The 20,860-nt window shown below is 45.6% G+C and overlaps 1 protein-coding gene across 6 annotated transcripts in view; it reads right to left on the reverse strand.

Moving 5' to 3' along the window:
• The window catches only part of CDHR3 (cadherin-related family member 3), a 120,073-nt gene that overhangs the window by 49,661 nt on the left and 49,552 nt on the right, over positions 1 to 20,860 (reverse strand). For 2 of the 6 annotated variants that reach the window (XM_014536930.1, XM_014536931.1), the window contains exons 1-3: positions 17,075 to 17,191; positions 2,728 to 2,822; positions 1,925 to 2,029 (exon numbers count right to left, since the gene is read on the reverse strand). In XM_014536930.1, coding sequence (XP_014392416.1) covers positions 1,925 to 2,029; positions 2,728 to 2,822; positions 17,075 to 17,110 — 236 coding nt within the window. In that variant the 5' untranslated portion in view covers positions 17,111 to 17,191. Of the gene's footprint in view, positions 1 to 1,924; positions 2,030 to 2,727; positions 2,823 to 13,497; positions 13,596 to 17,074; positions 17,241 to 19,013; positions 19,217 to 20,860 lie in introns of those variants that run through there. The other 4 variants (XM_005862874.2, XM_014536932.1, XM_014536933.1 and 1 more) reach the window with 4 other exon arrangements.

Here is a 20,860-nt window from a genome sequence, read left to right on the forward strand (position 1 = left end):
CATGGCTGAACCATGAAAACCCTCAAAGTCAGCACCTAGTTTGAAACTAAGCAAACTCTTTTGGATTGTGCATGGCTGAGGGACTAGGCTGACTCTGACTCTGAGGAGCTGTGCCACCACCAGCAATCCGGGCAATGTCAGGGCAACTCCTGCCCCAGATCCTCCTTCAAGAGCACAGACTTTCACAGACCCATCCCAACCAACAGCCATGGGACACTGTTTGAAATAAAATCGACTGTTTTTTTTAATGGTTAGATGGTCACAAAGGTCATGCTCTCTGTCTGGGATGGAACCCAACAGGTTCATCTTTCAAACCAAAAGTGAGAACCAGAGTTCCAGACTGATCTCTGGGGCCCCAACAACCCGCCAAGGTCATGTTCTCTCTCTGCTGAGGTCAATTGCTTTATTTTGGAAGACGTAGTCCAAACCAGATGGTCTACAAGTTCTGCCCTTGGGGGAAATTATTTTCTCCTTTGCAACCCTGTTAGCCTGTTTTCCCACCTCACAGACCGGGGGTGTGGGGAGGGCTGCAGAATTCGTCAGCTCCAGCCCATAGCCATCACCTTCCTCTGGGGGTTACTGATGAATCCACGGTGCTGAGTGGCCAGTGCTGGAGTCTGAATCGGGCTGGGATGTCATAACTATTTATAAACTGCCTGGATTGTGCCCCTGGAGGGACCCGTCAGCAGAAGTGCACTGCCTCGTGCTTTTGAGCTTAACCTGGCAACAGACATCGACGGGAAACATTATGTGGGAATGTATCTGCTGCTGTTCCCTCCACATCAACACCCAGCAACTGGGCTGTAGGCTGCTAAAATCCAGAAGTTTCACAACTGTGCTGTGTTTTGCCAAATGGCACCAGGTTAGCCTGGGAGTGGGGTGGTCTTAATACCTCCCAACTTCAGAGAGATAAGGGACCCAAGGTCGTCGGTTGTAAGCATTCTGCGTAGTGAAGCCTCCTGATTGAATTTATTCACAGCCATTCATGAGAGTTAACCCCAGGCAGGTGGTTTTGCCAGTTTCCTTGTGGCTGCCTCTGAGGCCACCAGTGACTGGGGCAGGCAAAGTCTTCTACAGTAAGCCAAGCTGTTTGCAGGGTCATACGCTATCTCAGAACCCTATGTTCCCCTCCTAAATCCCCATCTATGACAGGCTCGGGTCTCCCCTTTGTGCCTGAGCTGGTACTGGGCACATTCCCACAGGTTGCCTCCATCAGATTCACTTACCTTCTCACCTCTGCTGGATGTAGGAGCTGCCATATCTCTTTACTGGACCCGCCACGGCAGGAAGGAACTCGGAGCACCCAGCATGTTTTACAAATTCTTGCGGCACACCGTTTGAAAAAATCACTGGTCTATCTGATAACCCAGACGGCTACTAAGTGACTAAGGGGGTGGAGAGGATCAAATACAGTGCGGCTACACTGGACAAAGCGATGATTCATGTCCCAAGTGGGATGGAGCAGACATTGTAAGATTTCATCACACCACTCAAGACTGTGTGCAATTGAAAACTTATAATTGTTTATTTCTGGAATCTTCCATTTAATGTTTTTAGTCTGTGGTTGACCACAGGTAACTGAAACCACGAAAAGCCAAACTGTAGAAACATTATACTGTATTTACCTTCTCCATAAGCCCAGTGGCAAGCCTCCATCAGGGGGAATCATGTCCAGCCCCACCCCTGCCCCACCATACCCACAATCCTTCGGTGCATGTGAATGTGGGGGTGCAGAGTCAGGAGCAAAGGTAGAAGACAGAAGTCCAGAGGCCCAGGGAAAGGACACCGAGGATCTCAGGCCTCTTATCTCTCTTCCAGGCCAGAGCAGGACACCTCTGTCTCGTATTAAATGTGTCTGAGGAGGCTCTGTCACCTAAGAGAGATGTGCCCGTGGCCCACAGAGCCCTGATTGCCCCAGGCCTACCTGGTAAAGCGTGGGATTTCGTCATTGATGTTCACGATGTTCACCCGCAGCGATGTGGAGGCTCTGAGCCCTTGGCTATCCCTCACTTCCACAGTGAGGTGGTAACTGTCAGGAGAACATTCCAAGTGTGGGAGTCAAGCTTTGAAATGTGGGGTGGGAGGAGGGAGGAGGGAGGAAAGTCTGTTCCCTTTCTGCCGCCCCCTCCAGGTGCTCCTGCAGAGTCCGGCCTGCTATGCCCACCCTTCTTTCCCCACCTCTAAAACCCCACTCCTGCATTTCTCATCCTGTAGGTATCATTCATGGCCACCACCTCACATGTGCTCATGCCCGCCATCTTGCACACTCCATCTCCCTCATTCCTCACAGCAGCTCTGCAAAGTGTGCACCCATGTGAGGACACCGAGGCACTAGCCCCGGTTCTCACAGCCCGTGCAGAGCCAAGAGCCTGTGTGTTTTCATCTTCAAACCCTGGCCTCTCCTCACGGCTTTTCTCGGAGGCCTGCTCACTTCCACCCTGCTGCTTTCATGTTAGCAAAGAGCTCTGGCAGCTGCCTCTCCCCATGCTTTGGGTGCCCTCTCCCACACCGTCATTCTTATTACACGCAGATGAAGATTTTGGATGGGGAAGGAGGCTTTCCATATCACTGCCTTATTCCCTTTCCAGGGCTCCCTTCCCTCTTCACTTGGCAGGAAGGCAGCAAACTGCTCAGGGCCTCCCTAGCTGCGCTCACTCAGCCTGCACTATGCCTGCTCCTTGACCCTCAGATAAAGGAACTTCAAGCAAGGTCGTCGGCAAAGGCTACCTGTTATGCCCTGCTTCAAAGTCAAATCCTGTTGTGGAGAAGAGGGTCCCATTAGCAGACATGCTGAAGCTCTTCGAGGGAGAAATCAGGAAATACTAAAAAACAAGGACAAAAAGAATGTGACTAAGCACACTTATCTTTCCCCAGAAGACATGTCTGTTCGGTTCCCATTTTATATTCTTGGCTCATGGAACATTCTTGATGCATCAGGATGAAGCCCAAACAGTGAGTTCTCAGGCTTAATAGCGCTTGAATCAAGAAACGTCTGGATCCGTTGGTCTGAGCCTCTGACCCCGACTTGCCACACCCCGAGGAGCTGGTCTCTGAGTCCTGCTGTAGTTACAGAATGCATATGAAAGGCCCTGCCTGGGCCCCCTGCTTCTGAGCCCAGTCTCCTTTTCCCTGTCACAGCATTCTCACTGCCGCCGCCCAGGCCCACTTCTTTAACCAACACCGTTTAAACACAGCCACCATGCCTACGGGAACAGGACAATACTAAAGTAAATGAGATCTGGTCTTTATACTTAACCGAACTTATGATAGAGTGGGGGTGCAAAACATGTTCATAAGCATCATTCATTGAAATAATGGAAGGGCCAAGGGAAGGACAAGTGTGAGAGAAAATGAAACTTAATGGAGCCCAAGTTTGAAGCTGGTTTGGAGAGATAGAAGGGCTGTTTCAAAATCTGATCTGAGGGTTGTGGCCACTGGTCAAGTCGTCCAGTGTCCTGGGGACTTGAGAGTCTTCGACCTTCTTGGCTTCCAGTGCCCAGTCCAGCTCTCTTGATGACCTTCTGCCCAGCACCTTTGCTCCGACAGGAATATAGGCTTATTTGTCCAGTCCACGAAGGGCCTGCTCATAGGAGGACCACCCTGTGCTCTCCACAGTGCTCATCAAGATGGAGCCCTTGCTCCCATGATGGAGTCAACAATGCAGGGGAAGGACCTGGATCAGAGGAGTTGAATCCAAATTCTGGTTGGGATGAGTCCCTTCCTTGCCTGTAATTTAGGGATGATACCACCAACTGCTTGTTCAAGTCACTGTGAGGATTAAATTCCAATGCACGCTGTAAAATGTGGAGGGCCACAGGCACACTGAGGCTCAGATGTCCATTTGTTCCAAAGGGCTTTAAGGTTAGAAGGTTTTATTGTTTCCTACATGGATGAGGGATGGCCTCTCCTCCAGGAGGTTTTGCAACCACAGCCATGGCCCCTGAGGTCTAGAATCAAAGGCAACACCAGCCAAGGATTCCAACCCAGAGATTTGGTATTGTCATCACAGCTGAGCTTCCCATCAGAGAAGAGAAGATGCACAGAAAAGACATTAAAGGTCTCCTTTGGGCATTTATAAGGTTTTTAAGCCATTTAAAAAAGTGCTTACTTTCCATTTACTATTTAATAACATTTTCCTAGTTGTAATGAATATATCTTTTATACAACAATTGGGAAAGACAGAAAAGTATAAAAAAGAAACTCAATTGTAGTCATCATTATTTTCATGGATAGCCTTATGCTCTTTTCTATGCAAACATACACCCTCCAAAAAACTGATGTTATAATATCTGCGCTTTTCATTTATAGCTTGAGCATTTCCCCATAGTCTTATATCTTATTTTACAGCTTGGCTGGTTAATGGTGGCACAGCGTTCTACTGTAGGGGGTATTTTACTAAATCTCTCTGGCTGGTCACTTAGAGAGGAAATATTTTTGAGGGGAACTATTTGGGCAATACCAAGGAGTGCCCTTCTCCCAGGCCCCAAATTGCATATGCAGTCAGCGGCATGACGTTTAAATCCCAAGCTCCCTCCCCCTCAACTCTCCTGCTCATAGCCTGGGAGCAAGGGCCTAGGCTTGCAGCTGCCTGCACATGGAGCAGTTCCATGTCTTTAAGCAGAGCCTTCCTGGCAGAGAATCCTCACGTATCCATAGGTCAGAGGTTCGCACTAGATGTGATACAATGGTTTATAGACCCAAGGGGGGCATTTTCCACATGCACCTAACCGGGGATGTCTTTTCACATGTTTTGAAATGCTCTAACAGTGGTCGGCAAACTGCGGCTCGCGAGGCACATGCGGCTCTTTGGCCCCTTGAGTGTGGCTCTTCCACAAAATACCACGTGCGGGCGCGCACGTACAGTGCGATTGAAACTTCGTGGCCCATGCGCAGAAGTCGGTATTTTGTGGAAGAGCCACACTCAAGGGGCCAAAGAGCCGCATGTGCCTCACGAGCCACAGTTTGCCGACCACTGCTAGGAGGTAGCTCTCCAGTTCTAGTTGGTCCCCCAACCATGCAAGGTCTTGGGATATGGAGATGACAGTCAGGTCCTGCTGTGCAAAAAGCTATGGTCAACTGAAGAAACACACGAAGAAGATGTGGGAGAGGCAGCCCAAAAGGGATAAACAGAGTGTGATGGGAAGAGGGAAGGAGGACGCTTAGGCCCGTCTGGAATGGAAGAGTCACAAATTGGGGCGGTGGAGTTAAGTTCAGTGGCTTTGGAGCCAGACAGCTGAATCGGAATCCTGTTTCTACCACTTTCCAGCTGTGAGAGCTTGTGCAACAAAGAGTAATAAAAGAGGGCATGCCCTATTGTGCAGAGTTCTAGAGCAGGGCCTGGTACATGGTAAGCCCTCCGTATATGTTAACTATCACTGTCCAGTTAGAATGTAAGATCCAGGAGGAAAAGGGCTTCATTTTACTCACTGCTATGTCCCTAGTGCTTAACACGTAATAGATGCTCAATAAATATGTGTTAAACGTTAAATATTGGGGTTTTCTTCTTGCCTGTTTCCCATCTGAGAGCAGCATTCCAAACTTAAAGGATCTTAAAATCTTTTTTGAAAATACAGCAACAAAAAACTTGTTAAACTTAAAAAAAATCTGTTTGAATTTGGTAATGCCAGTCTTGATTATGAAATCTTCTCCAGTTCTGTCTACAGCCTCAGCAAAAATGAACGAGAAAAAAGAAAAAGAAAAAACAGAGCCAGATAGAAAGAGTAAAACTGTAGAACTAGGAGCATGGGGAATCTTTATTAAAAGTCTGATTTCCTGGAATCCTGATTTTTTTTTTCTTTTAGCATCATGCTAATTTCCTTTATCCCTGAACTTATGAGCTTGAGTTAATGGGAATAGCAGTTTTGTACTTAGAAAGGAGATAATATCCATAGACTAAAAATATTGTGTCATGTGGCCATTTGCCAGCAATTCCAAAAGCTTTCTGTAAAACCTGGCATTCTCTCCCCTTTTTAAAGCCTTGTTTAATCAAGGCTGCTCCCTGGATATTCATTCTTGGAAAACAGAAATTAAATAGAATGAAAAGCAACTGCAGCCCCTCTCTGCTCCAGGACTGGCTAAGAAAAGTCCTGAGTAATCAGATCAATTCGGTTAACAAATGCTTGTCAGACAAGCTCCACAGTTTCCCCGCTGGGAATATTCCTTTACCACCACCCCAGGTTTCTCTCTCCGCAGCCCCTTGGCAGCTGCGGTTTGCTCACAGACACAAAAGCTTCAGTGTGGAAGGCGAGGAGGAGCCGTGCTTCCTGCCCCATTCACCCTTTATGGTGCCATTGGTGCTGGGAGAAAGGAGGGCGAGAGGGAGCTGGCCCAGTTTCCTGAAATGTCAGGCTCCCTGGGGAGGGCACAGCACCTCCGGCGGCTCCCCCACTGCAGTTGGAGTCACAGGCAAATAATGAGTCAACCTGTGCGGGTTCGCAGCCATCAGTTGCTTTCAGGCCTGCAATGGAATTGAGCTACAAGAATTCCGCGTCCTGTTTCCGAAGAACAGAGCAGTCAAGGTCCAGAGGGAAGGAAGGACCCTTATTCCTCCCAAGTCCAGGGAGTGCCAATGGCTGTAAGCCGCTGAGAACATGCCCCAGACCAGCGGTTCTCAACCTGTGGGTCTCGACCCCTTTGGGGGTCAAACGACCCTTTCACAGGGGTCGCCTAAGACCATCGGAAAACACGTATATAATTACATATTGTTTTGTGATTAATCACTATGCTTTAATTATGTTCAATTTGTAACAATGGAATTGGGGGTCACCACAACATGAGGAACTGTATTAAAGGGTCGCGGCATTAGGAAGGTTGAGAACATGCCCCAGACCCACCCCGAGGACAAGCAGCACAGGGCACACCTTCCAACCGGGCTGTCTCAAGTTACGTATATGATGCCACAATCCTATTATGTTTTTCATTGTATGCTGAATATTTTATAAAAGCCTCAATTCCTCCCTTTTCCCCTTTTCCCCTTTTCCCATCCCTATCCCAACTCAGAAGTGGGAGGCAAGGGCAGGGGGTAGTGCTTAGAAGAAAAAAATTACCATAAAAACCTTTACCTCAAGTCCTTAAGTTGGCCTGTTCATGTTGTATTATTATAAAGGTAAGCTAAATGGGTTATAGGCAAGAATTTGAATGTTCTTAAAAGAGCCACATTTGTAAATGCAGAATGCTATCCATAGCAATCCTTTACTGATGAAGCTGCAGAATCTATCTCATATTTTGTCATTCTTTTTTTTTCTTTTTAATAAACAGCCTAGGACCCGTTCTTTGATGTAGGCTTCGCTAATCGTAAGGACAATGATCCCCATCTATTGGAGAAAGCGTCTCTCCCAACGTACCAACAGTGGTCAGTGGTGATGTATTGGGAGTGGGAGTTGTCCAACTTCAGTGGTGGCTTCCAAATGGACAGGTAGGTGCTGGGGCCGCTGCGTGACTGGTGTGTGTCTGTGGGGAGGGGGAGGGCAGTGGAAGTGCATGGGGAACAGGGAGGGTGCTGTCACTCAGGAAAGAAAGGGTCAGGCACCAAAGTCAACATTTGTCAGAACACAGGAGAAGGGGCTGAGCAGGAGTCGGGTCAGAGACCTCAGCTCTCACTGGAGTGACCTGGCCCAGGCAAGGGCCTCACTCATCCAGAAATAAGTGGATCTGAAAAGTCCCATCTCCGGACAGTCACTATAAACTCAAGAAGATCAAAAGACACAACCCGCTGCCACTTCTCGGGGGCCATGCGCAAGACAGAGGCGGGGAGAGAATTCCTTTCCCTGTTGCCCTCCTGGTAGCCCAGCTACTAGCAAGGTTATTGCTCTTTTAATTTAATCCTTTGTCTGCCCTGGTGAAGACAAAGCACATTTCACTTTATGCAAAAGTCCTTCCCTAATGGAAAGGCCAAGAGAAAGCCCCTTAATGGAGGAATTGCTGCACTCGATCACTTTGCTTCCAGCTGCGAAACTGATTAACGTCCTGAGAGTCCCTGAGGAGGCTGTGCGGCAGTCACAGGGCCATTTCCAAGCAGAGGGAGAGGAGGGCCGTGGGAGTGGGCGGGAGGGGTTGGGTTGCATGGAGCCTCCTTCAGGAGGTGGAGAAAGGGCAGGGGGAGGCGGTCCAGGGAAGAAATGCTGATATATATGATTATTCACGTACAGACCATCCTGCGTGTCTTTATATTCTGAGCCCACCACCGACGCCTGCCTCTGAACATGCATCCCCTGCATCCCATCACAACACAGAAGGTGCACAGGGAGCGGGGCTGACACTGGCTCAAAGTCTGCACTGTCCAGCCACAGGCACCTGTGGCTCCTGAGCATTTGCAGTGTGGCTGGTCTGAAAGGAGAGGATCTGCACGAAGACTTGCATTAAAAAAAAGGGTGTGAGCCCTAACTGGTTTGGCTCAGTGGATAGAGCGTCGGCCTGCGGACTGGAAGGTTCCAGGTTCGATTCCGGTCAAGGGAATGTACCTTGGTTGCGGGCACATCCCCAGTAGGAGGTGTGCAGGAGGCAGCTGATGGATATTTCTCTCTCATCGATGTTTCTAACTCTCTATCCCTCTCCCTTCCTCTCTGTAAAAAATCAATAAAATATATATTTTTTAAAAAGGTGTGAAATATTGCATAAATCGTTTTTATGTTGGTTATATGTTGAGATGATAATAGTTCAGACATATTGGCTTAAACTATATTAAAATTAATTCCACCTGTCTCATTTTACTTTTTGAATGGAGCTACCAGAACATTTAAAATTATATATACGCAGCATTCTTTTCCGGTCAAATTCCAGCTCGATTGAGCAGTGCTGGTCCCAACAATTTACAACCACATGCTCTTTGAATTTCTCTAAAAACGAGGAAGCAAATACCAGCGGTTTCTGCATTAGCCCCAATTTCACTTCCTCTGTGACACAGTTTCACTTCATTAAGCTGGATAAGGATTTGTCATTTTAAAGCAGTTGGGGTTTCTGGACATGTCCTAGAGCAAGTTTTAATTCATCCTTTCTCTGCTAGTTGCTGTCACCAGCAAAGTGACTCCTGGGACACACCGGGTAAGATGACAGGCACAGACCAAGCCTAGTGGCTTCATGCACATGCTTTGGTGTGTATTAAAGTCTGTACTTGTTTGTTCAGTTCAGTGGTTCTCAAAGGGTAGATGCATCAGAATCACCCGGGAAGTGTTCCAATTCAGCATTCTGATGTGCAGTCCAAGACTCTGCATTTAAAAAAGCAGCCTATGTATTTTCTCACACAGGGGCCTGACCCCTCTGAGAAACACTCATAAACTAGTGTTCCCGGCCTTTCTGACCAGAAGAATTGCCCAGGATATTTGGCAAATTTGCAGATTCCCAGGACCATCCCAGATCCACAGAATCCAAAACTGAGAGAATTGGGAAGTTTGGGAAACTGTTTCAAAGCAGCCCTTGTTTGTACCTGAGATCGCCAGGGGGCTTTTATTATTTTTTAAAAATATTTAATTTTAAAATATTAAAATATTTAATTTATAATTTTTTAAAAATATGTTTTTATTGATTTCATTGATCAGCTGCCTCCTGCATGCCCCCCCACTGGAGATCGAGCTTGCAACCTGGGCATGTGCCCTGACCAGGAATTGAACCCTGAACTCCTGGTTCATGGGTCTACGCTCAACCACTGAGCCACACTTTTAAAGCCTGACACCTGGGCCACTGTCCGGGTCAATTACATCAGACTTTTAGGGGGCGGGACCCAGACATCTGGATGTTGTTGTTTTTTAAGTTCCTCTGGTGGCTTCAGTTTACAGCCAAGGTTGAAAAGCACAGGTTTGATCAATAGCACATTAACCCATCTCCTTTCTCCTTGTACAGAGCAAAAATATGTCATTTAGTACCCCCAAGAGCCCAAAATAAAATGTCGAAGCACAAAGGCCATCCTATGTTACTTCCTAAACTGTTACTACCTTTTTCTAGCCTGAGAAAGTTTCCTTCTAGATTATGTTCACTGCTCCTGCAGGCGGGCTGTCAACGTTCTGCGCAGCTGTTCATTCCAGCACAGGTGTTAAATACTCATTAACACTTTGCTGCCACTGGGAGTGCTCCCTCCTCCAACAACTCTGCAGAAGCCACTCAGTTCCAGGCGCCACATCCCTGCAGCTGCTCTTCGCCCTTTTCGATTGCAGTACATTTTCTTTTAAGGGAGCAACACCTGCTGCATTGCTCCCTACCTGGACAGCTTCCCTTCATCAGAAAGGGACAACTTGATCTAGATTCTAGGAGGTAAGTTTAGATCAGTGGTTCTCAACCTTGGCTGCACATTAGAATCACCTGGGAATCTTTAAAATACTGATTTCTGGGCCTCATCCTCCGGAAATGCTGTTTCTTTGTTATGGGGTGGGGCCACAACATTAGTAACAAAGAAACAGAATTTCCGGAGGATGAGGCCCAGAAATCAGGGTTTTAAAAAGAGTCCCAGGTGATTCTAATGTGCAGCCAAGGTTGAGAACCACTGGTTTAAAGGGACCATGACCTTGTTCCTTCTGCATAAATTGGAACAATATAGTACAAATGGATGTCTAAAAATAAATATTTCTCTCTTTTTTTAAAAATATATTTTATTGATTTTTTACAGAGAGGAAGGGAGAGAGATAGTGAGTTAGAAACATCGATGAGAGAGAAACATCGACTAGCTGCCTCCTGCACACTCCCCACCGGGGATGTGCCCGAAACCCAGGTACATGCCCTTGACCGGAATCGAACCCGGGACCTTTCAGTCCACAGGCCGACGCTCTATCCACTGAGCCAAACTGGTTTCGGCAAATATTTCTCTTTACAGCTGAGATTCCTCCCACTTTGCTCCTACCACATTTTGTACACACTTTACAGTAATTATCTTACTGAAGTATAATTATTTGGATTATGCATGAATGCCTTCCATCTATCTAGACCAGTGGTTCTCAACCTGTGGGTCGCGACCCCTTTGGCGGTCGAACGACCCTTTCACAGGGGTCGCCTAAGACCATCCTGCATATCAGATGTTTACATTATGATTCATAACAGTAGCAACATTACAGTTATGAAGTAGCAACGAAAATAATTTTATGGTTGGGTCACAACATGAGGAACTGTATTTAAAGGGCCAGAAGGTTGAAAACCACTGATCTAGACTGTGAACTTCTTGAGGTACAAAAATGTGTCTTAGTCAGCTTTGTATCCAAAGTAGCTAACAGAAAACCTGGCACATAGTGGATTTTTGGTAAACGTTGAAATGAACTAAATGTTTAAGTGTATAACTTGAGGTTGCTGACGTAATCTCCACCCAAAATCCCTTTTTCCCTCGTCACCATCAAGCAACAGTGGCCCTAGGACAGAGTTCTGGACAGTGGGAAGTGAGCAGAAGTCTTCTGGTTAGGGCTTCCAGGACGGTCTTTGTTTTCCTACCAAAAAAGGGGACAGACTGGCCTGGACTGCCCCCTTCACCCTCTACCCTTTCTTATTTTCTTTCTCCTCCTTTTATTCTTCCTCAGTCTCTTCCTTCTTCTCCTTCTCCTGCTCCTCCTCTGCCCCTTCCTCTTCCTCCTCCTCCTCCTCCTCCCCTCCTCCTGCTCCTCCTCCTCCTTCTCCTCCACCTTTTCTTTCTCCTTCTCCTTCTTCCTACCTGGAACTTAGAAGTAAAGGCTGGAGATGTAGCAGCCATCTTGTAAACAAATCCAGTATGTTCTGGATGGAAAAGCAGAAAGATAGGAAGAGCCCAGGTTTTTGATGGCAGCAGCTACACTAGCTCTGAACTAGGCAGCAAATACCTGTCTCTGAACTTCTTATAGGAGAAGAAAATCCTATATCTGCCACTGTGGTTAAGTTTTCTATTCTTTTCAGACAAACATATTTATAACTGGTATAATAAGTATGTTATTAATAAGTATGCATTTAAAGGACCTAGTATTGCTCTTAGCACATAGTAGAAACCCATTAAGTGTTTGCATATTCATTTACTTATTCCTGCAAATAGAATCTTAAATAAATGAATAGGTTATATGGATCCTGAGAAGATTCATTTGATGTGATCCCAGAAAAGACATTTATCTGCTGAGATGGACTCCCCACAGTCAACTGAGGGCCCAGCTTTTATAAATAACGACAGTCTAGTGGCCATCTGCTGACAGAGGCTCTCACATATTCTGTACACCAGGAAGAATCTCAGACAGAGCTTTCAACCTCCTGCACTGGTCTCCTGCTGTTTGAATTCACTTTACAAGACAGTTCCTAGTTTTTGTTTTCAACCAATGAACTGAGACCTACTCCATCCAATCAGAATCTCATAGCTATATCTTTATTTGCATCTTCACTAACCAATCAGAATTGCTCCATAATGACCAATCAGAGTGCATGATGTTGACCAATTAGAACTGTGCAATTTAGAATTCTCATTTACATAAAATAGGACCAATTGGTGGGTCAGGAACTATTACCTGAATAAAGTCTCCCCTTTTCCTCTCCATTGTCTTTTGGATTTGTTAACAGTTGCTTTTATTTTTTGACAGAGGGATATCTTCTAATAATAACATTGACTATTCTCTAACTTAAGATGTAGCCAATAATCTTAAACAGCTTTATTTCAGACCCTGTGGACCACATTATATTGGTCCTGGAGTTTATTCCCAAGGCTCACTTCCTCCTCTTAGAAAAAGTAGTCCTGTTGAAGCTGCAAATCATGCAGCAAACAGCAAAAACAGCCTCCTGGTGTTACCAATTCCCTGAGTGTCATATTTCAAGTGTTCTCTTTGCTGTAAGGCAGGGTCTGCAGGAGGTAGCCTGCTCCAAGGTTAGTCCACTGGCATTATTCTCTCCCACCTGGGCTGCCCAGCTTCAAGGGGCAGAGCTAGGCACTGAAGCATCCTTGCCAAGCTAAGAGGCTTCTTTGCCTAAGGTTTGGTGGTTACAAGAGCTCTATAGGTAGAGAAGAGAGATCAGCGGTCTCAGACTGAACCATGAAGCGACTCTCCAGGACCTAATCTGCTTTTCTCTATGGAATTCCTCCTTTTCTTTGGAATTCCTGGGACTCGTTTTTAATTTTTTTTTTTTAACTCGGCTCCAAGCAGCGTGGCTTCATCTCTGAAAAGGAAATGCTAATGCCTTTGGAGTATACATTTTATGCTTATTTTTAAAATAATATAGCTGGATTTTTATCACCTTCGAATTAAAGAAACAAAACACTGAGCAATTTTAATATGCGAGGCAGGCATTGTGCTCAGTGGCTTTACGTGCATTCTCTAATACTTATGATACCCCTACCGAGGTAGGTGCTCTTATTAGACGAAGAAATTGAAGCTCAGAGAGATTAAGAACTTGTCCAAGATCACACAGAGCCATGAACCCAATCTGAGGTATCTGTCTCCAGAGTCCCTTTCCGATTCCCACCTCCCCTGCCCTCTACGCTTTAGCAGCATATTTCTCCCATTACCGCTGCCCAAGCCCACCCTGCCGAGATGCCAGGCTCCTGGGTCAGCCCCTCGCCAGGTTAACAAGGAGACTTACACTGAGGGGTATATTTTGACTTGTATCTTCTGGATCGAAGGCCTCAACCTGGTAACTGAATCCAGGGTTTGCTCCTTCCACTATGTAGAGGTCTAGACCTACACCCACGTACACAGTGGAATAAGAAACATTTTATTAGATAAAGCAAATGAGAAATCCCCAAACCAGGTGAGCCAAAGGAAACCAAACACAGCCAAGGAAATGAAGTGTATTGGCACTGCGGGAAAGAGGGCAGCAATAACAAAGGCCACGAGTGAGACCACGGCCAACTTGCAGGAGTGGATCCTTTTATGGGAATTAGCAATGTATTAGGGTTGGCCTCGCTGGTAATCGAGTCTTCCCATGTTTCCTCTAATGAGAGGTGACCTGGGGTCCTGTTGTTCGGTGGGAGAGAGGGAGGTGATAAGGGCAGAGAGTTGAAAAGTAACCTCCAGGGTGAGGCTGCTCCAAGTTTCAGAGCCCCTTTAATGTGTAAATTCCTCCCAACCTGAGCTGAGGCCACCCCTTGACCTTCACTTAGCCTTTCTGTTCCATCATAAGGCCTCTCATTTCAAGGACTCACTTCCACTGAGAGAGGGTTGCAGAGAGAGGCCCAGGAAAGGGACCAAACATTGATTTCATCCACTTCAGAGTTCTTGGTGCTCATGCGGAGGGAGGGGCAGGCAGTGCCACTGGGCACCCCCAGCCCTGCCTGAGGGCCACCATGCTCTCTGCCCTGGCCTCTCCCTTTCTGAGAATGTCTCTGATCAAGAGATGAGCGAGAAGGCTAAGGTTAACTCACTCTTTTATAAGGCACTGTGCTGAGGACTTAGTGCAGTGATGGCGAACCTATGACACGCGTGTCAGAGGTGACACGCGAACTCATTTTATTGGTTGATTTTTCTTTGTTAAATGGCATTTAAATATATAAAATAAATACCAAAAATATAAGTCTTTGTTTTACTATGGTTGCAAATATCAAAAAATTTCTATATGTGACACTGCACCAGAGTTAAGTTAGGGTTTTTCAAAATGCTGACACACGGAGCTCCAAAGGTTCGCCATCACTGACTTAGTGTATAGTGTGGGGGCATAAGTAGGTTTGCAGTTGCAAGAACACAAAACAGTTTATTCTCATATTATTATTTATTAACTATTGAATTATATTCCATACACACAACTGTCAACCTACTTTTGCCCCACCCTGTATGTTTTCCCCTTTCATCTTCACAACAGCCCTAGAAAGTAGGCATGGTCATTTTCTCTGCTTTATAAACAAGAAAACAGGCTCATAGGAGTTATTGGGTTGTCTCAGCTAGTAAGTAATAGAATCAAAACTCAAACTCAAGCCATCTGACTTCAGCTTTCATCTATCTTATCACTGCTCATGCTTTCATTTAAAAAAAAAGCATTTACTGAGTTCTCACTACATAGCAAGCACTGATCTACACTTTGGGAATACAGCAGTTCACAAAATCCTGCTCCCATGAACTTGAAATCTGTGGGAAGATATGGATAATACATGAGTAAAATGTGTGAATGTTACTGAACAATGTTATGGAGAAAAATCAGGGAAGCAGTGTTGTGAGTTGGGTTACAACATTAAATAGAGTGGTTATGGAAGTTCATTGTCAGTTGAATGAAGATTCTTAAGAGAAATGAGGAGGAGCCTCAGAGATATGGAGCAGGAGGGGGCAGAGGACACAGCAAATGCCGAGAGAGATGCCGTGGTAGGTTGTGCCTGAGGTGCTCACCGATTGGTGAGAAGACTAGGACTGCTGGCGCGGCGGATTGAGGGGGAGACATGTGGGAGACAACGTGGTAGGTGGGGAGGGTGGTGTGGGCGTGCCAGATCTGATGGGGCCTTAAGGGGATTCTGGCTCTCCTTTTGGGTGAGATGAGAGGCCCTTGTAGGGTTTTAAGCAGAGGAATGCCTTGATTTAACGGATGTTTGACAGGATCTCCCTGGCTGCTGTATGGAGAATCAGCTGTAGGAGCAAGGGCAGAGCGGAGCCCAGTAAGCGGGCCATTGTAGTAATTCAGGCGAGACATGGCTAGTGGCTTGCACCATGGAGGTAGCGGTGAAGAGGCTAGGGACGGTTGGATTCTGCATAGATTTACAAGGTGACAACATTTCCTAATGGATTTGATGTTGGATGTGAAAGACAGAAAAAAGTCAAGATTGACTTTGAAATTTTGGTCCAAGCAACTGGAAGGACAGAGTTGCCATTAATTAAAATGGGAAAGACAAGAAAAGCAGCTTTGGGTGGGGATGGTGGGGGTGAGGGGGTTGAAGTGGGAGTCAAGAGTTTGGATGGGAGCACATTAAGTTTGAGATATCATGATCTGCAACCAACTCCAGTGTGTGTGGGGGGGGGTTTCCTACACCACCAAGAAATTCTCTGACATCAGCTGAAAATCCATCTGAATTCAAGTCCAGGTTGTCACCTATGCTTCTGACCCACCAGCTCTAAATCTAAGCTTCCCGAAATGCCCTCACTGAGTTTGATTCGTATGCTAGAGTGGCTCCCAGAACTCAGGGGAACATTTTAGTTACTAGATGACTGGTTTATTATAAAAGGTTGCAGCTCAGGAACAGCCAGATAGAAGGGCGCGGAGCTCCCATGCCCTCTGGGCACGCCACTCTCCCTGAATCTCCACCAACCTGGCAGCGCTCTGAACCCCTTTTAGATTGTATGGAGGCCTCACTACCTGGGCATGATTAATGAAATCATTGGCCATTGGTGATTGAACTCCATTTCCACCTTCTCTCTGCTCTGCAGTGGTGGGGGTGGGGCGTTGGGGAGGAGAGTGTGTGTGTGTGTGGGGGGGGGTGGTTTGAGGGGACTGAAAGTTCCAACCCTCTAATCACAGGATTGGCTCTGCTGGCCACCATTCCAAACATCACGTCATCAACATAACAAAACATATCTTTATCACTCTCATCACAGAAAAGCCAAGGGTTTTAGAAGCTTTGTGTCAGGAACCGGAGGAAAACCAAATATATATTTCTTATTATAAATCACAATATTACAGATGTCTATTAAATATTCAAGTGGAAATGTTAGGTGAGATACTTGGATATTTGAGTGGAGTTCAGGGGAGAACCTGGACTAAAATGATAGACTTGGTGGCATTAACAGCCATGAGCGAGGGGGGGATTATTCAGGAATTTACGGTATCCTATGTTCCCATCCCTTAAAGTGTCATCTCTGCTCTGTAGCCGATTCCAAGCACACATTGCTCTCAAGGGGTCAGCGTCCTTGGGGAGAATGAACAAGTCAGTCAATGACCAGTAGTACACAGTGATGAGCCTGGTGGGCTTGGCCAGATTCCTTCAGAATGATCCACTTGAGGTCCCGAGCCTCCTTTTCCTCCCCAGGACTGGGAAAGACCCAAGAGAAGGGCTTTGTAAATTGTTGGGCATTATTACTGGGAGCCCTGGGCTGGGGGACATTTTATTTATTTCCTGCACATTAAGCACCTGCCTTTTCCAGGGAAACAGCTGCTTTTTCATTTACTTTTCTGGTTTGCTCTGTCCCCAGGGAACTCCCTGATGCCACCATCTGGGCTGCATGGCACACCCTGTGTATCTTACCTTTTGCCAAGTTGCCTGGAAACTGAGGCGGCTCATTCACATCTGTTACCTGGACAGTTAGGATCTGTAGGTCAGTGACACCCACGTCGTCCTTAACATAAATCTGCAAATCAAACATGTTTGGTCCTGTTTCAAAATCTAGTTGTTCCTTCCCAGTAGTGACAACCTAAAAGTAAATGCAGAATTCTTAGAGATCCTGTGAAAGAAGGTCTGCTTTGTGTGCATGCATTTTGCAAATGGCTATTACTAGGAAGAAAGCAAACAGCATCCTGGAAACCACCTTTCATTCGCTGTCAGAGGAACTGGCTGTTTGCCTTAGTCCTTCTAACACAAGCCCCAGGACACTTCTCCACTAAAGGGACTGCTGTATATGATGCTGTTTTTCATAAAAAAGAAAAATATTCAGGAGATATTCTAGTTCTACTGACAGAAAATGGAAAACCAGAGAATTAAAAAACCTATCACTACTTAAGTTAGGCTCCTAGGTGAGTCCCTTAGCAACCCTGAATGTAGTGGATTTTCTAGTCTTTAAAAATGAGATGATGCACTTTCCTGGAATTGCCGTTAAATTACATCTTGACTCATCACTCCATTCTAATTTTCCCAAGGCCACTTCCAAGAATAAACAGGGGAAGAAGGATACATCTGCAGAGTTAAGGAATGACATGTACTAACATGAACTCTGTGTGTGTGTGTGTGTGTGTGTGTGTGTTAGTTAATGGTGGTAAATGCTATTGAGAAAAGTGAACAGGGTCAGGGTGATGGAGGGTGGGGATGGTATCTACTTTATATGATTGTTGTGAGGATTAAATGAGTTCATCCATGGAATACTTAGATACTTGTTCTTGAACTATAGTTTGATATCAGGTAGAGTGATACCTCCAACTTAGTTCTTCTTTCTCAAGATTGATATGGCTATGGGGTCTTTTGTGGTTCCATATAAATTTTAGTAATATTTGTTTTAGTTCTGTGAAAAATACCATTGGTATTTTGGAAAGACTCAAACAACAAATTAGAAAACAGAGCAGTGGTACCATGGCTCTTCAACATGAGGAAACATTCACACAGTAGCATTGGACATTTAGGCTCATATTTTTTACTCAGGGCATGTTCTTCCATATTAAGTCTCCTCATACTTTTCCTTCTGAAAAGTCACAGAATCATAGAAAAGCAGAATCACCGACACCATTTCATCAGAGCCCAACTTTTAAGGAGATCAATACTCAAACTAAAACACCCAAAGAGTTTAGTTACTGTCAGCACACCTTACACATGATATCATGTCAGGATGGTTGGCAATAAGAAACAAGCCTTTTATTTGTAACACTAGAGGCCCAGTGCACGAAATTCGTGCATGGGGAGGGGTCCCTCAGCCTGGCCTGCACCTTCTCGCAATCCAGGACCCCTTGGGGGATGTCCGACTGTCGGTTTAGGCCCCATCCCGCAAGTCCCTTCCATAAACTGGCAGTCGGACATCCCTCTTGCAATCTGGGACCACTGACTCCTAACTGCTGGCCTGCCTGCCTGCCTGATCGCCCCTAACCGCTTCTGCTTGCCTGCCTGATCACCCCTACCCACTCACCTGCCTGCCTGATCGCCCCTGCCTCAGCCCCCACAGCCACAGCTTTATCTGGAATGACGTCCGGAAGGTCGTTTGGCTGTCCAGTCTAATTAGCATATTACGCTTTTATTATTATAGATGATTTGTAATGTTCAGTTGGACTAGATTAAATAGAGAAAAAGGATTCCAAGGCTAGAGGGGCACCTAGTGCAGCAGAAGGCTCTAGCATGCCTGAAAAAGGGCTTCTGGATCTTAGAATAAGGGAGATTGAACTAGGGAAAGAGGAAGAAATGATCACTGTTCTAGAATCCCACAGGCCTCTCATCTTCAGGACTCTTCTTTGCAGGTAACTCCCATTGCGAGTAAGATGGTACCTACCTCAAACTCGGTGCCTGACAGAGAGTTCACGTTGAAGGCTTCAGTGAGAGGACTGGTGTTGATTATCAGGGGCAACCCTGGCATCACAGGTGACAGTGATGCTGATAATTTCACAGAAAACTTATGCACTGAAGTCCCAGGTGAAGAATTCTCTGCCACGTTACTAGTAGCAGGTAAGTGAATTAGGTGTAGTGCCTCTCCCGCTGTGGATTTAAAAAGGATAAAAATTACATGAACACAAAGCTTTGTGCTGGGAACAGGGACTTAACAGCTTGTTCTGTGGCTTCAACTTGTAGCTCAGAGCAGTGATGGAACCTGGTCACTCCCCAAGAACAAATACTCCTGCCAAGACTTGGAGAGGGGAATGTGAAATCTTATAGCTAAGAAAACAACCACCACCAAACAACCATGAAGTCTGCTCTTGTCATCCTGTTAATAAAGCTGCTGCTTTTCTCTTGTCTCCCTGCGTCCCTTCTCTTTTCTCCCAATCTTTGTGAAGAGCCAGGAGAAGAGAAACATCACCTTAGCAGATAGACACCCACTTGAAGTATCTAGTCTACCCATGACATTCTCTCTTTTACAAGGGCCCAGTATTTTACAAAAGTTTGTTTTCCTTCTCTGGGTCAGTGTTTCATTCATGATGTCATCTGAGAGTTGAGTGTGCATGACTGAAAAGCTCCATGGTAGACCTCCCCACAGTCATAAGTAATTTCAAGGACAGTTATTTGTTTTTATTGGATGCTATAGGCATCATGTAGAGAGTCAGTCAGTACTTCCTAGTTGATAGATTAACTCCTGTTTCACAGAGAAGGAAATGAGATACTTAGAGAAGGCATGTGAACTACTCTGGACTTCATTACAGACATGGAACTTTACAATTTAAGAGAAAGTATGTTTCTTCCAGGAATGCCTCAGGACATTCTCAAGTCTCCTTGACACTCTGCAAGACTTTGCCAATATGGAGGAGAGCAACAGGTCATGTTTTTTCATGCTTCCATAATAATGGTTACTGTAGGGGGTTGAATAGTGTCTTCCCCAAAATTCATGTCCACCCAGAACCTCAGAATGTACCTTACTTGGGAAAAGAGTCTTTTCAGATGTAATTAGTTAAGAAGAGGTCACACTGAATTAAGATGGGCCCTAAATCCAACAGCTGGTGTCCCTATGAGGACAGGACACAAAGACACACACAGAAGGAAGAAGGCCATGTTATGACAGAGGAGGAAATTGAAGGAATGCAGCTACAAGCCAGGGATGGTAAAAAACCACCAAAAGCTGGGAGGTAGGCACGGAACACATTCTCCCTCAAAGCCCTAGACCAGTGATGGCGAACCTTTTGAGCTCGGTGTGCCAGCATTTTGAAAAGCCCTAACTTTGGTGCCGTGTCACATATAAAAATTTTTTGATATTTGCAACCATAGTAAAACAAAGACTTATATTTTTGATATTTATTTTATATATTTAAATGCCATTTAACAAAGAAAAATCAACCAAAAAAATGAGTTCACGTGTCACCTCTGACACACGTGTCATAGGTTCGCCATCACTGACCTAAATTGTCTTCTTTAATCATTTTTTAACAACCTTAACCTCAGCCCAATGTTATTTAAAGTAAAAAGAGCAAAATTTGATGGTCCTGAGATATTGAAGCCAACATATGCGTGCACATACATACATACATACACACACACACACACACACACACACACACACACACACGAAGATAATGGAAGCCTATTGTACTGGGCACACACTCTAACGTATTACAAACTCATACTAGATCTCAGAGGTCACAACCTGTTGAAATCATCACCAGGGAACCACCTAAACCATGACTTTTTTTTTTT

Source organism: Myotis brandtii, unplaced genomic scaffold, assembly GCF_000412655.1.
Source record: "Myotis brandtii unplaced genomic scaffold, ASM41265v1 scaffold17, whole genome shotgun sequence".
NCBI lineage: Eukaryota > Metazoa > Chordata > Mammalia > Chiroptera > Vespertilionidae > Myotis > Myotis brandtii.